General features: G+C 37.6%; 1 protein-coding gene and 1 long non-coding RNA gene across 4 annotated transcripts in view; one reads left to right on the top strand and one right to left on the bottom strand.

Moving 5' to 3' along the window:
- Nucleotides 1–14,061, bottom strand: part of HOOK3 (hook microtubule tethering protein 3) — a 107,068-nt gene that overhangs the window by 36,827 nt on the left and 56,180 nt on the right. For all 3 annotated transcript variants that reach the window (XM_058290076.2, XM_058290077.2, XM_058290078.2), the window contains exons 12-13: nucleotides 13,857–13,967; nucleotides 13,060–13,147 (exon numbers count right to left, since the gene is read on the bottom strand). In XM_058290076.2, coding sequence (XP_058146059.1) covers nucleotides 13,060–13,147; nucleotides 13,857–13,967 — 199 coding nt within the window. The remainder of the gene's footprint in view (nucleotides 1–13,059; nucleotides 13,148–13,856; nucleotides 13,968–14,061) is intronic.
- LOC131276605 (uncharacterized) overlaps nucleotides 1–14,061 on the top strand; it is a 110,515-nt gene that overhangs the window by 72,553 nt on the left and 23,901 nt on the right. The gene's annotated exons all lie outside the window — the stretch shown is intronic.

Here is a 14,061-nt window from a genome sequence, read left to right as displayed (position 1 = left end):
TTATTGCAAGAACAAGCAGAACAAGTCTAATGCCCTAAAAATAACCTGTTTCATCTATTCTAGTCTTCCCTCCCCCTCCCCCAGCATCCTATGGAAACCACTAAGTTTCAATTTTTGACAAATAAGATTCATAGTAACTCATAGCAATAATTTTGAGGGCTTGATATATTGGTCTGTTTTGTTTTATTAGGCACTGCCTATGTTCTCAAGGGATTCTTGTCCCTCTATCTTGAGAAAACAGGAGGACTCTCGAAGATGGGATTTTTATATTTTCTTGCTTATTGTGTAGGTCTCCCCCCACTGGTATAATGCACTATGTTTTTCACTTCTTGTGTATTTTATTTGATACTTTTAAAACTATTACTATTTCATTTACTTATTAATTTTATTGGCTTCATTTTTGGAGAGGTTTTGGATTACAGAGGGGTCACAACTGTGGTAGGGGAGGATCACTGGTGTGGGGTGTCAGTGATGGGGGATGTGTGGTGAAGGGTATACCTGGGGCATACCTGTAAGGCATATGAATATGTTCGAGTGTTCATGGGGCTTTGTCTTGTGGGTGGAGACCCACACAATAACCGAAAGAATACTGAATTCCCATCCTGGGGAGTTCTACATTTTCTAATAGGATGGCAAGAATTCCCCGAGTTATGGGCAGTGCCCAGTGAAGGAAAAGAGACCACTATGCTAGGCTCTTGGTATTGATGATTGTACTTGTGAACCCTTTCTTGTGAAAATGAAATTTAGCCTACCTAGTATTATATATTGCCTCAGAGTTACCTCCTGAAAGCCTCCTTGTTGCTGAAGCGTGGCCTCCCTCTAAGTCAAACTCAGCATATAAAAGTACTACCTTCCTCTTGGCTTGGGACATGACTCCCGGGGATGAGCCTCCCTGGCACAGAGGGGGTTATTACCAAGCACCAACTAGCAATGCATCTGGAAAAAGATCTTGACACAATGGGGAAAATGGTAAATACAAATAAGTTTTTTTGTTTTGTTTTGTTTTTGTTTAAAGATTTATTTATTTAATTCCCCCCCCTCCCCTGGTTGTCTGTTCTTGGTGTCTATTTGCTGCGTCTCATTTCTTTGTCCACTTCTGTTGTCGTCAGCGGCATGGGAAGTGTGGGCGGCGCCATTCCTGGGCAGGCTGCTCTTTCTTTTCACGCTGGGCGGCTTTTCCTCACGGGCGCACTCCTTGCGCGTGGGGCTCCCCCACGCGGGGGACACCCTTGCGTGGCACGGCACTCCTTGCGCGCATCAGCGCTGCGCATGGCCAGCTCCACACGGGTCAAGGAGGCCCGGGGTTTGAACCGCGGACCTCCCATATGGTAGACGGACGCCCTAACCACTGGGCCAAAGTCCGTTTCCCCAAATAAGTTTTTATGGTTAGGATATTTCAAAGTTTGAGCCAGCAGGTCATTCCAGAGGTTACGCTTATGCACACATCTCAGCAGGATCTAATTGACTGCCACAGTAAACACGGCCTCAAATAGAAGGGTTTCTGAGGGCTCTAGAGATATCCAGACACTATAAACAGGGGAGACAAGCTCAGAAATGTAGCACCCTATCAGTGGTCCTTACTTTGGAATTTATGCTCCCTAGTGTAATAGATTCATTTTAGTTTCCCTCCACATAGCTCTCCTGCCCCTTTTATTTGAACCTACAATTAGCACTATGCTTTTTAAATCTATGTGCTAGAGACTTAAATCTTTGGTCTGTTCATGTGCCAGTAGAGATCTGAATTGCAGCAGAGTTGCAACACTTACTCTCCAGTTCAATGGTCCCACCCAGGAAACCACCAAGGAGATGATGATGAACAATGCCCATTCCAAAGAACAGAGAGTACCTGCAACTGTAAGTAAGATAGTTCTATCCACCTGCCTCATGGGATCTAAGCCCCCTCTCAAATGGAAACAGAGTGGGCATTACCATCCCCAAGTCTTCAAGATTGGAGAATAAACAATGAACTACAGTAGACTTATTATTATTCAATTATAGACTTATTATTATTCTAGCAATGGAGGAACTTTTGTCAGTGCTATAATGGTGGTAGCCACCAGAGGTTCTGGGGTAGGGAGAGGGAAGAATGGGTGTAATATGGGGGCATTTTTGGGACATTGGAATTGTCCTGTATGATGTTGCAGTGGTAAATACAGGGCATTATATATTTTGTCATAACCTACAAAATTGTGTGGGACAGAGTATAAACCATGATGTAAACTCTACTCCACGGTTGGTGGCAATGTGTGAATATGTGGTCATCGATTGTAACAAATGTACAACACTAATGAAGGATGTTGTTAATGTGGGAAGGTGGGGAGGGGCATATTGGATTCCCTTATATTTTTTATGTAACATTCATGCAATCTAAGGTTTCTCTGAAACAAAACTATAAAAAACAAAACAAAACAAAAAACTACAGGCTATCAGGAAAATGATGAATCAACAATAAGAGAATCTGGAAGGGAAGCGGACTTGGCCCAATGGATAGGGCATCCGCCTACCACATGGGAGGTCCGTGGTTCAAACCCAGGGCCTCCTTGACCCGTGTGGAGCTGGCCCACGGGCAGTGTTGATGCACGCAAGGAGTGCCCTGCCACGCAGGGGTGTCCCCCACATAGGGGAGCCCCACGTGCAAGGCGTGCGCCCCATAAGGAGAGATGCCCAGTGTGAAAGACAGTGCAGCCTGCCCAAGAATGGCACTGCACACACGGAGAGCTGACACAACAAGATGACACAACAAAAAGAAACACAGATTCCAGTGCCGCTGATAAGGATAGAAGTGGTCACAAAAGAACACACAGCGAATGGACAGAGAGAGCAGACAACTGGGGGGAAGAGAAAGAAATAAAATAAAATAAAATAAAAATTTAAAAAAATTCTTAAAAAAAAACCACAAAAAAAACAAAACAATAAGAGAATCTGGATAATAAGATTGAAATTTTAAAGGAAACCAAACAAATACTGGAGCTAAGGATCACAATTACTAAATAAAAAATTCCTAGGGAGTAGATGTAGTTCAAATGGTTGAGAGCCTGCTTCCCAGGTATGAGATCCTGGATTCGATCCCCAGTACCTAAAAAAATCAAACAAACAAAAAACTCTCCTTGGGGAGCAGATGTAGCTCAGTGGTTGAGTGCCTGCTTTCCATGCACGAGATCCTGAGTTCAATCTCTGGTACATCCTAACAAAAAAAAAAATTCCCTAGAGCAGTGGTTCTTGCCCCTTTTTGTTTCATGGACCCCTTTGTCAGTCAGGTGAAAACTAAGGACCACTTTTCAGAGGGGCTAGTAGTTTTATGACATTCAACATCAGCATGTCTTTAAATTAAATTTTAGAATTATTCAAAATTACATTTTACAACTTTCCCATAATTTCAATACCTGATAACCTAAAGGGCTCAACATCTGTTCAAATGGTTGTTTTGGGAAAACATTTAGAAATTCTAGTTTTCCCATGGTTTATTAAGTCAGCCAAAGGAGTGCTGATGCAAAATATCAGAAATTGGGGAATTTATTTGGAGTAGGAGCTTACAGATACCAGGCCATAAAGTATAAGTTACTTCCCTCACCAAAGTCTATTTTCACATGTTGGAGCAAGATGGCTGCCAACGTCTGTGAGGGTTCAGGCTTCCTGGGTTCCTCTCTTCCAGAGTCTTGCTTCTTCCTGGGCTCAGGGTTCCTTCCTCTCTTCCTGGGGTTTGCTTCTGTTTCCTCTGTGAGCTTACTTCCTGGGACTCCAGCTTAAGGCTTCAACATCAAACTCCAACATCAAAAAACCTTCTACTCTGTCCTTTGCCATGCCTTTTATCTGTGAGTCTCCACCCTGCTGTAAGTTCCCACCCACCACGGGGCGGGGACCCAACACCCTAATGATGTGGCCCAATCACAGCCCTAATTATAACTTAATCACACCCAGGTACAGACCAGATTACAAACATAATCCAATACCTATTTTTGGAATTCATAGCCATAACAAACTGCTACACATGGCATCATAAAACCATCTCTGCCATCCTTATCAAACTTTTTGCAGGCATCCACTGCACTCAGAACATGCTACATCAAAATATAAATCATACTAAGTCCACACTACCCTGTGTTTCATTTAATAAATATATCACACCCACACCAACAAGTCTCCACAAGAAAAATGTGTTTTTGAATTTTCAATTCAAGCTCACAGACACCCTGAAATCTTTTCACAGACCCCTTGGGGGTCCATGGTCCCCTGGTTAAGAAACCCTGCCCTAGAGGGTTTCAACAGCAGATTGGAGCTGGCAGAAGAATTAGTGAACTCAAAGTCAAGACATCTGAAATGTCTGACACCAAGGAGCAGAAAGAAAAAAGAATGAAAAAAGTGCATAGATCCTAAGATATACCAACAAACATACCAATATATGCATTATGGTAGTCCCAGAAGAAGAAACAGAGAAACAGACAGAAAATATTTAAAAACTTCCCAAATTTAAAGAAACATGAGAATATAAGATGCCCAACAAACTTGAAACAGGATAAACAAGAAGTGAATCACACACAGACACTCAATACTCAAATACTCAAATGCCAAAGACAAGGGAGGAGTTCTGAAAGCTGCAAGAGAAATGTATAAGGAAGTGTCAATAAAATTAAATGACAATTTCGCATCATGGATGCAAAAAGGTAGCAGGACGAAATATTTAAAGTCCTGAAAGAAAGCTACTGCTAACCATGAATTTTATATTCGGCTAGACTGTGTTTCAAAAAATGAGGGTGAGATTAAGACATTCAAAAGTAAACAAAAGCTGAGGAAGTTCGCCACCACTTGCCTTGCCCTACAAGCAATGCTAAAGGGAATTCTTTAGTCTGAAAGGAAAGGACACTGGTCAGTGGACTGAAGTGACATAAACAAACAAAGATCTCCAATAAAGGTAACCATATGGGTAATTATAAATGCGAGTACTATTGTTTTATAAATGTGAGTACTATGTTTTTGGTAAGTTAACACTACTTTTTACTTTATAGGTTCTAAAATGCAAATGCATAAAAACTTATTATCAGGGAAGCAGATTTGGCCCAAGGATAGGGTGTCTGCCTACCACATGGGAGGTCCAGGTTCAAAGCCAGGGCCTCCTGACCCGTGTGATGAGCTGGCCCACGCGCACTGCTGATGCATGCAAGGAGTGCCACGCAGGGGAGCCCCACACACAACGAGTGCACCCCATAAGGAGAGCCGCCCCGGGTGAAAAAACTGCAGCCTGCCTAGGAGTGGCACTGCACACACAGAGAGCTGGCAGAGCAAGATGACGCAACAAAATGAGACACAGATTCTGGGTGCCGCTGACAAGAATGCAAGGAGACACAGAAGAACACACAGCAAATGGACACAGAGAGCAGACAACTGGGGGGGGGCGGGGAAGGGGAGAGAAATAAATAAAAAATAAATCTTAAAAAAAACACAACTTATGATCAAGCTATGGTTTTGGGATACAATGTATAAAGATATAAATTTTAACAAGTACAAGAAAGAGTTGGAGGGATGAGGGGGTATAGGAAGAGTCTATTTACATACTATTGAAGTTAACTAGGTATCAAATCAAACATGACTGTTATAAATCCAGGATGTTAAATTTAATTCCCATGAAAACCAGAAAGAAAATGTCTGAAAAATATATTCAGCAGATATGGAGAAGGGACTTATAAAATGGTATACTACAAAAAACAAATAAGTATGAAAGTAGGGATTAGTGGAAACTGAAGGACAAAAAAGGTGTAAGACCTAGAAAGAACAAATAGCAAAATGGCAGAAGAAAAGTTCACATTATCATAGTTTCTTTAAATGTAACTAGATCAAACTCTCCAGTAAAAAGGCCGATATTGACAGAATGGATAAAATTGTATGACTAAACTATATCCTGTTTAGAAGAGACTCAGCTACAGTAATATCAGATAAAATAATCTTTAAGACAAAAACTGTTTACAAGGACAAAGAAGGTCACTACATACTGAAAAAAGGGTCAATTTAATAAGAAGACCTAACAATTATAAATTTATATGCATATAATGGCGGAGCCCCAAAATACATAAATCAAATATTGACAGATTTGAAGGGACTGACTGGTGTCCTTTCCTTAGGCAATGGTTTCTTTGAATTTATACCAAGAGAATGAGCAACAAAAGAACAAAATAGATAAAAGGACTTCAACGAAATGGCAGAGCACCAAAATATATAAACCAAATATTGAGAGATTTGGAGAAATAATGGTTGTACATTAATAATAGATTTAATACACCACTTTCAATAATGGGTAGAGCATCTCTACAGAAGATCAATAAGGAATTGCAAGACCTGAACAATACTATAAACCACCAGACCTTACAGACATATATAGAACACTTCACCCAACAACAGAATACACATTCTTCTCTAGAAATGACATCATAAAGCATAATAAAACATGGATGAAACTGGAGGACATTATGTTGAGTGAAGCAAGTCAGTCAGAAAAGGACAAATACTGTATGACTGCCTATTATGAACTAAATATATTGTGTAATCTCATGGAGTTAATAACTTGAAATGGGTCACCAGAAAATAGAATGAGGTTAGAGAAGGGAAAGCTGAGGGTTAACTTGAGCAGAACTGGTAAAAGAATGTGTGGTAATCTTTGGAAACAAATAGAAAAGGTGAGTGCTATTAAATGGGTATGACAGTGGGTTAAAGGGAAAGTCTAAGGTCATGTATATTACTAAAAGGAAAGCTAAGAGGGAAGCAGCTGTGGCTCCATCAGTTGGGCTCCCATCTACCATATGGGAGGCCCTGGGTTCACGTCCCGGGGCCTCCTTGTGAAGGCAGGCTCGCCCGCACACTGCAGACAGCTGTCTGGCCTGCAAGCGCTGCGGAGAGCCGACTCAGCAAAGTGACCCAACAATAAGGGAGACAAGCAAAAACACAGAAGAATACACAGCGAATGGAAAGAGAGAGGAAACAACAAGCAAGCCGCAAGGGGGGGATAAATAAAAATAATAAATACAGACACACAGAATGCACATGGACACAGAGGGCAGACAGCAAGCAAGCTGCAAGGTGGGGGGAGACGGATAATAAAAAAAAGGAAAGCTAAGAAATGTAACGTGACTGTATAGCATAGTAAAACTGCATATGAAATATAAATATGGGCAAAATTCCATATATAAGACTGTTTTACTTTGAAACTGAACAAATGTATGCTAATACTACAAGATGTTAATATCACAGAAAAAACATTATGCCAAGTGAAAGAAACCAGACACAAATTACTACATATTGTATGATTTCACTGATTTAAAAACGTAAATATAAATCACTTTATAAAGATGAAATTAGATTAGAGGTTATGTAGGCTTGGGGAAGGATAGAGGGTTTGAGAGGTGACTGCCAAGGGATGTGTTTTTCTTTTTTGGAGTAATGAATTGTTCTTAAATTTTTTGTGGTGATGAATGCACAATTGTGACTATGCTAAAAGTCACTGATTATACATTTTTGGATAGATCATATGGTATGTGAATATAGCCCAATAAAACTGCTTAATAAGTAAATGTGCAAGAATAGCCAGAAATAGTAGCTATGCACAGCAGAGAGAGACTGAGAGGTGAAGAATTTTGTCCATTTTTTATTATTATTAATATTGAAATAATGAAAATGCTCTAATAATGATTGAAGTGATGAATGTACAACTATGTGATTATACCAAATACCACTGATTGTACACTTTGGACTAAGTGTGTGCTTAATAAAATTGATTTGTTTAAAAAAGGCAGGGAGAAAGAGAAAGAATACACATTCTTCTCTTCTGCCCACGGATCACTCTCCAAGACAGATCATATGTTAGGTCACAAAATAAGTCATAAGAACATATGAAAAAAATCATACAATGTATCCTCTCTAACCACAATGAAATGAAGCCTGAAGTCAACAGAACAAGAAAAATCACAATATGTGGAAATTAAACAACACATTCTAAAAAACCAAAGGGTTAAAGAAGGAATCACAAGGGAAATTAGGAAATATCTTAAGGTGAAGGAGTGAAAACAAAAACACAACATACCAAAACTTACGGAGAGCACCAAAGGCAGTGCTGAGAGGGAAATTTATAGCTCTGCATAAAAGAAAGATCTCAAATCGGAGACCTAACATCAAAACTGGAGGAACTAAAAATGGAAGCTCAAACTAAACCCAAAGTGAGCAGAAGGAAAGAAAGATGAGAGGTGATACATGAAATAGGAAAGAAGAAACAAAAGAATCAACAAATTGGTTCTTTGGAAAGATCAATAAATCAACAAATTTTTAGCTAGAAAGACAAAGGAATAAAGGGAGAGGATGCAAATAACTAAAATCTGAAATGAAAGGGGTGACATTACTATTGACCCTAGAGAAATAAAAAGGATTAAGAGTATACTATGGGGAAGTAGATTTGGTTCAACAGATAGAGCGTCCGCCTACCACATGGGAGGACCAGGGTTCAAATCCAGGGCTTACTAACACATGTGGTGAGCTGGCCCACATGCAGTGCTGATGCACACAAGGAGTGCTGTGCCATGCAGAGGTGTCCCCCGCGTAGGGGAGCCCCACATGCAAGGAGAGCTGCCCCGTGTGAAAAAAAGTGAAGCCTGCCCAGGAGTGGCACCGCACACATGGAGAGATGATGCAGCAAGATGACACAACCAAAAAGAGACACATTCCCAGTGCCGCTGACAAGATTCCAAGTAGACACAGAAGAACAAATAGCAAATGGACACAGAGCAGACAGCTGGGGTGGGGGGGAAAGGGAGAGAAATAAATTTAAAAATTAAAAAAAAAAAGAGTATACTATGAACAACTGCTCACTAACAAATTAGATAACCAAGATGTAATAGATAAATTTTTAGAAACACAGGAATTACCGATACTCAAGAGGAAACAGAAAAGAAGAAATAGAGTAATAATAGTTACTGTTTATGAAAAATTTCAAGATTTAATACCAATCCTGCTCAAAAAGGTGAAAAGAATGGAGCATTTCCTCACTCATTCTATATGGCCATCACCCTAATGACAAAATACAGATAAAGATACCACAAGAAAAGAAAATTAGAGACTAATATCCCTTACAAATATACATGCAAAAACCTTCAACAAAATACTAGCAAACTGAATTCAACAGCGTATTAATACAATTATACACTATGATTAAGTGGGATTTATCTCAGGTATGCAAGAGTGGTTCAACATAAGAAAAGTCAATCAATGTAATACACCACATTAATAAAATGAAGGAGAAAAAACCACACGATCATCTCAACTGAGACAGAAAAGGCATTTCACGGGAAACGGACTTTGGCCCAGCGGTTAGGGCGTCCGTCTACCACATGGGAGGTCTGTGGTTCAAACCCCGGGCCTCCTTGACCCCTGTGGAGCTGGCTCATGCGCAGTGCTGATGCGCACAAGGAGTGCTGTGCCACACAGGGATGTCCCCCGCGCCCCACGCGCAAGAAGTGCACCCGTAAGGAGAGCCGTCCAGCGCGAAAAAAGTGCAGCCTGCCGAGGAATGGCGCCGCCCACACTTCCTGTGCTGCTGACGACAACAGAAGTGGACAAAGAAACAAGACGCAGCAAAAAGACACAGAAAACAGACAACTGGGGGAGGGGAGGGGAATTAAATTTAAAAAAAAGAAAGAAAAAAAAAGAAAAGGCATTTCACAAAATCTAGCAGCCCTTTGTGAAAAAAACAAAAACAAAAAACAACACAGAAAAGTAGGAATAGAAAGAAACTTCCTCAGCATGATAAAAGGCATCTATGAAAAAACCATCACAAACATCATACTTGATGAAAGACTTAAAACATTCCCTCTAAGATCAGGAACAGGATAGGATGCCCACTACCACAACTGTAACATTTTTCTGGATGTTCTAGCGCAAGCAATTAGACAAATAAAAGAAACAAAAGGCATCCAAATTGGAAGGAAGAAGAAAACTTCCCTTATTTGCAGATGATGCAATCGCACAAAGAAAATCCTGAAAAATCCACAACAAAGTTACTAGAGTTAACTGACAAATTCAACAAAGTGGCAGGGTACAGGATCAACATGCAAAAATCAGTAGTGTTTCTATACACTAGTAATGAGCAAGCAAAGGAGGTAATCAAGAAAAAAAATTCCATATATAATAGCAACTAAAAGAATCCAATATCTAGGAATAAATTTAAATAAAGATGTAAAGAATTTGTACATAGGAAATTACAAAACACTGCTAAACGAAATCAAAGATGATCTGAAGAGGAAATCAAGAAAAAAAATTCCATTTACAATAGCAACAAACGAATCAAGTATCTAGGAAGAAATTTAATCAGGAATTTAAAGGACTTGTACAAAACTTTGCTAAAAGAAACCAAAGAAGAATTAAATAAATGGAAGAGTATTCCATGTTCACAGATTGGGAAACTAAATATTGTTATGATTCCACTGACATATGAATATGGTTAAAAGAAAAATTTTAGGTGGTATATATGTTTCTAGAACAAAAATTTAAAACAAAAAAACAAAAAACCATAGAACTACAACATAGTGACTCCTAATGCAAATACCAGATTATAGTTAATAGTACAATTACAGTAAGTAAAGTAGTATTTTCTCATCATCTATAACAAAAGTACCACACTAATACAAAATGTTAAAAATGAGTGCCAGAATGTGGAAACTCTGTATTTTGAACATGATCATTCTGTAAACCAATTCTTTAAAAAAAGTCAATTCTACCGAAAGCAATTTGCATATTCAACACAATCCCCATCAAATCCAACACTGCAGATATGGAAAAGTCAATCGTCAAATTTACATGGAAGAGTAAAGGATCTTAAACAGCCAAAATCATGTTGAAAAAGAACAAAGTTGGAGGACTCACACTTGCCGATTTTAAAAGATATAAAGCCATAGCAATTAAAATAATATGATATTGGTACAAAGACACATATATAGATCATTGGAATTGAACTGAGAGTTCCGAAATAAATCTCACAAATGACCAACTGATTTTTTAAATAAGGATGCCAAGTCTACTCCATCAGGAAAGAACAGTCTCTTCAACCAATGGTTCTGGGAAAACTGGATATCCACATACAAAAGAATGAAGGTAGACCACTACTCATACCATATATAAAAATTAACTCAAAATGGGTCGAAGACCTAAATGCAAGAATCAAATTGTAAAACTCCTAGAATAAATAGGAAAGCATCTTCAGGAGTTTGTGTTAGGCAATGGTTTCTTAGAATTTATACCAAGAGAACAAGCAACAAAAGAACAAAATAAAGGGGAATTCAAGGAAATGAAAAACTTTGTGCACCAGAAGACTTCATTATGAATGTAAAGACAACCTACAGAATGGGAGAAAATATTTGGAAACCATATATCTGATGCAGGTTTATTTCCAGAGAATATATAAAGAAATCATACAACTCAACAATAGAAAGACAAACCAATGAATAAATGGGCAAAAGAGTTTAAGAGACATTATGCCAAAGAAGATACACAAGTGGTCAATAAGCATATGGAAAGATGCTCAACCTCATTAGCCATTAGAGAAACTCAACTCATAACCACTGTGATATACTATCTCACACCCCTAAGAATTGCTACTATTAACAAAACGGAAAACAAGTGTTGGAGAGGATGCAGAGAAATAGGAAACCTTGTTCACTGCTGGTGGAAATGCAAAATGATTAAGCTGCTGTGGTTTTTCAGAAAGTTAAATATAGAACTGCCATATGAATTAGTTATTCCACTTCTAGGTATATACCCAAAATAATTGAAAGCAGGGATTCAAAAAGATATTTATATGCCAATGTTCACTGGGTCATTATTCACAATTGCCAGAAGATGGAAACTACCAAGGGTCCATCAACAGATGAATGTGAAAATAAAATGTGGGATATACATACCATGGAATATCACTCATTCTTAAAAACAAATAAAGTTCTGATAATGCAACCACATGGATAAACCTTGAATACATCACGTTGAGTGAAATAACCCAGACAAAAGAGGACAAATATATGATCTCACAGATATAATTAAAGCAAGCAAATTCAAAATCAGAAACTAGAATATATGTTATCAGAGGCTGGGATTGGAGAGAGAATGCAGAATTAATGCTTAAATTGTATAGAGTTTCTATTTGGGTTTGTAGGAAAGTTTTGATAATAGATGTTGGTGATGGTAGCATAACTTTGTGAATGTAATTGACAGCACTGAATTACATACTTTTGAATGTGGTTAAAAGGGGAAATTTTAGGTGGTATATATGTTATTAGAATAAAATTTTTTTAAAAACCAAAACCATAGCACTGTACAACACAACAGTGGACCCTAATGTAAACCACAGACAATAGATAACAGCATAATGATAAAAGTATTATTTCATCAATAGTAAATATGTACCATACTAATACAAAGTGTTATCTGGGAACTCTGCATTTTATGCATGATATTTTGGCAAATCTACAACTCCTCTAATTAAAAAAAGGGACAATGTTGCATGATCTCATTGATATGCAATAATTAGAATAAGCAAATTCCTAGAGTCATCAACTGCAACACAGGTTACAGGGGCAAGGCTGGAGAGGGAATGGGAGGTTAATGATTAATAGGTACAGAGTTTCTGTTTGGGGTGATGGAAAGGTTTTGGTAATGGATGGTGGTGATAGTAGGACAAAATGTGAAAGTACTTAACTGTACTGAATTTGAATATGATTAAAAGGGGAGATTTTAGATTGTATATATATTACTAGAATTAATACTTTATTAAAAAGAGGACTATACAACACAGTGAACTCTAATGTAAATATGGACTATAGTTAATGGTATAATTATAATAATTTTCTTTCATCAATTATAACAAAGGTACCACACTAATACCAAGTGGTGATAATAGGGAAAATTTTGAGTATGTGTGGGGGTGGGGGGGTATGTGAGTTCTGTAGTTCTTCATGATTTTTCAATAAAAATTTTTATTTTACCAATAAAAAAGATTTTTTAAAAATCATGCTCTTTGTCCTACTAAAACATTTTTACCTTGGGTTGTGAGCTGCCCTTCTTGAGCCTGTACACAACGAAGCTCTTCAATAGTTTCCTTCAGAGAATCCCTTTCTGTTCTTAACCTCTGGAGGGACAAGAAAACAAAGCAGATGAGTCTCAAGCTTTACAAGCTTATTCATTAGTGGCCTTTGCCTTGCGAAATAGGAGGATAAATAGTAGTGAACATGGGCATGTTTTAACTTTTGATCTTTCATAAAATGATCACAAAAGAAGGAAAATATTAAAACAATTTTTGCATTTAACAAATATTGACTATATGCAACGTACAAGGTAATATAATATGGCATCCACAGTTAAATTTAAGAAGTGCCACTATCTATTTCTTCCTTAACAATAAGTACCTACTTCCTTAAATAACATTTTTATAAAACATAAAAGATCAAAGTCTTTAAACATGAGTCATGACAAAGTAAAATTATTTTTAAAAGACTCAAAACATGCTGAACAACAAAAAATAATTGTGTCCTAATTTTATATTAATCACACAGAAAACAAATGTTACAAACATTTATAGAAAGTAGAGAATGTCAGAAGACAACAGAGGTAGAAAAGGTAAATATATATAAAAGAAATTAGAATGGAAGTAAAATTATTCATTTATCTTTTATTTTAGATCTATTTCTGAAACAAAGTGGAAACCTTTTGTAAGTTAAAAATAAACAGGATCTTTATTTTTTATCCATAAATAGAAGGAATTAATGAAGTAGTTAAAAATGAACTAAATATTGTCTTAACTTTAGTTCTCAAAACTAAAATGCCTGATATATACTCACATCCTTTTCTTTTTGAAGACTGTCAACTTTTTCTTTTAGCCGCTTATATTCAAAATCTAATTTATCTGCTTTCTTTGATTCTTCAGACAGTCTATTTTGTAGTTCTACTACCTGATACAGAAAGATACCATTAATTTTTATAATTTGAAGCATTAGAAATGATTACTAATTTTTTTCTTCATATCTATGAACTTTCCCCAAAATA

The sequence above is a fragment of the Dasypus novemcinctus genome, chromosome 29 (assembly GCF_030445035.2).
Source record: "Dasypus novemcinctus isolate mDasNov1 chromosome 29, mDasNov1.1.hap2, whole genome shotgun sequence".
Lineage (NCBI taxonomy): Eukaryota > Metazoa > Chordata > Mammalia > Cingulata > Dasypodidae > Dasypus > Dasypus novemcinctus.
This window is presented reverse-complemented; position numbering and strand designations above follow the sequence as displayed.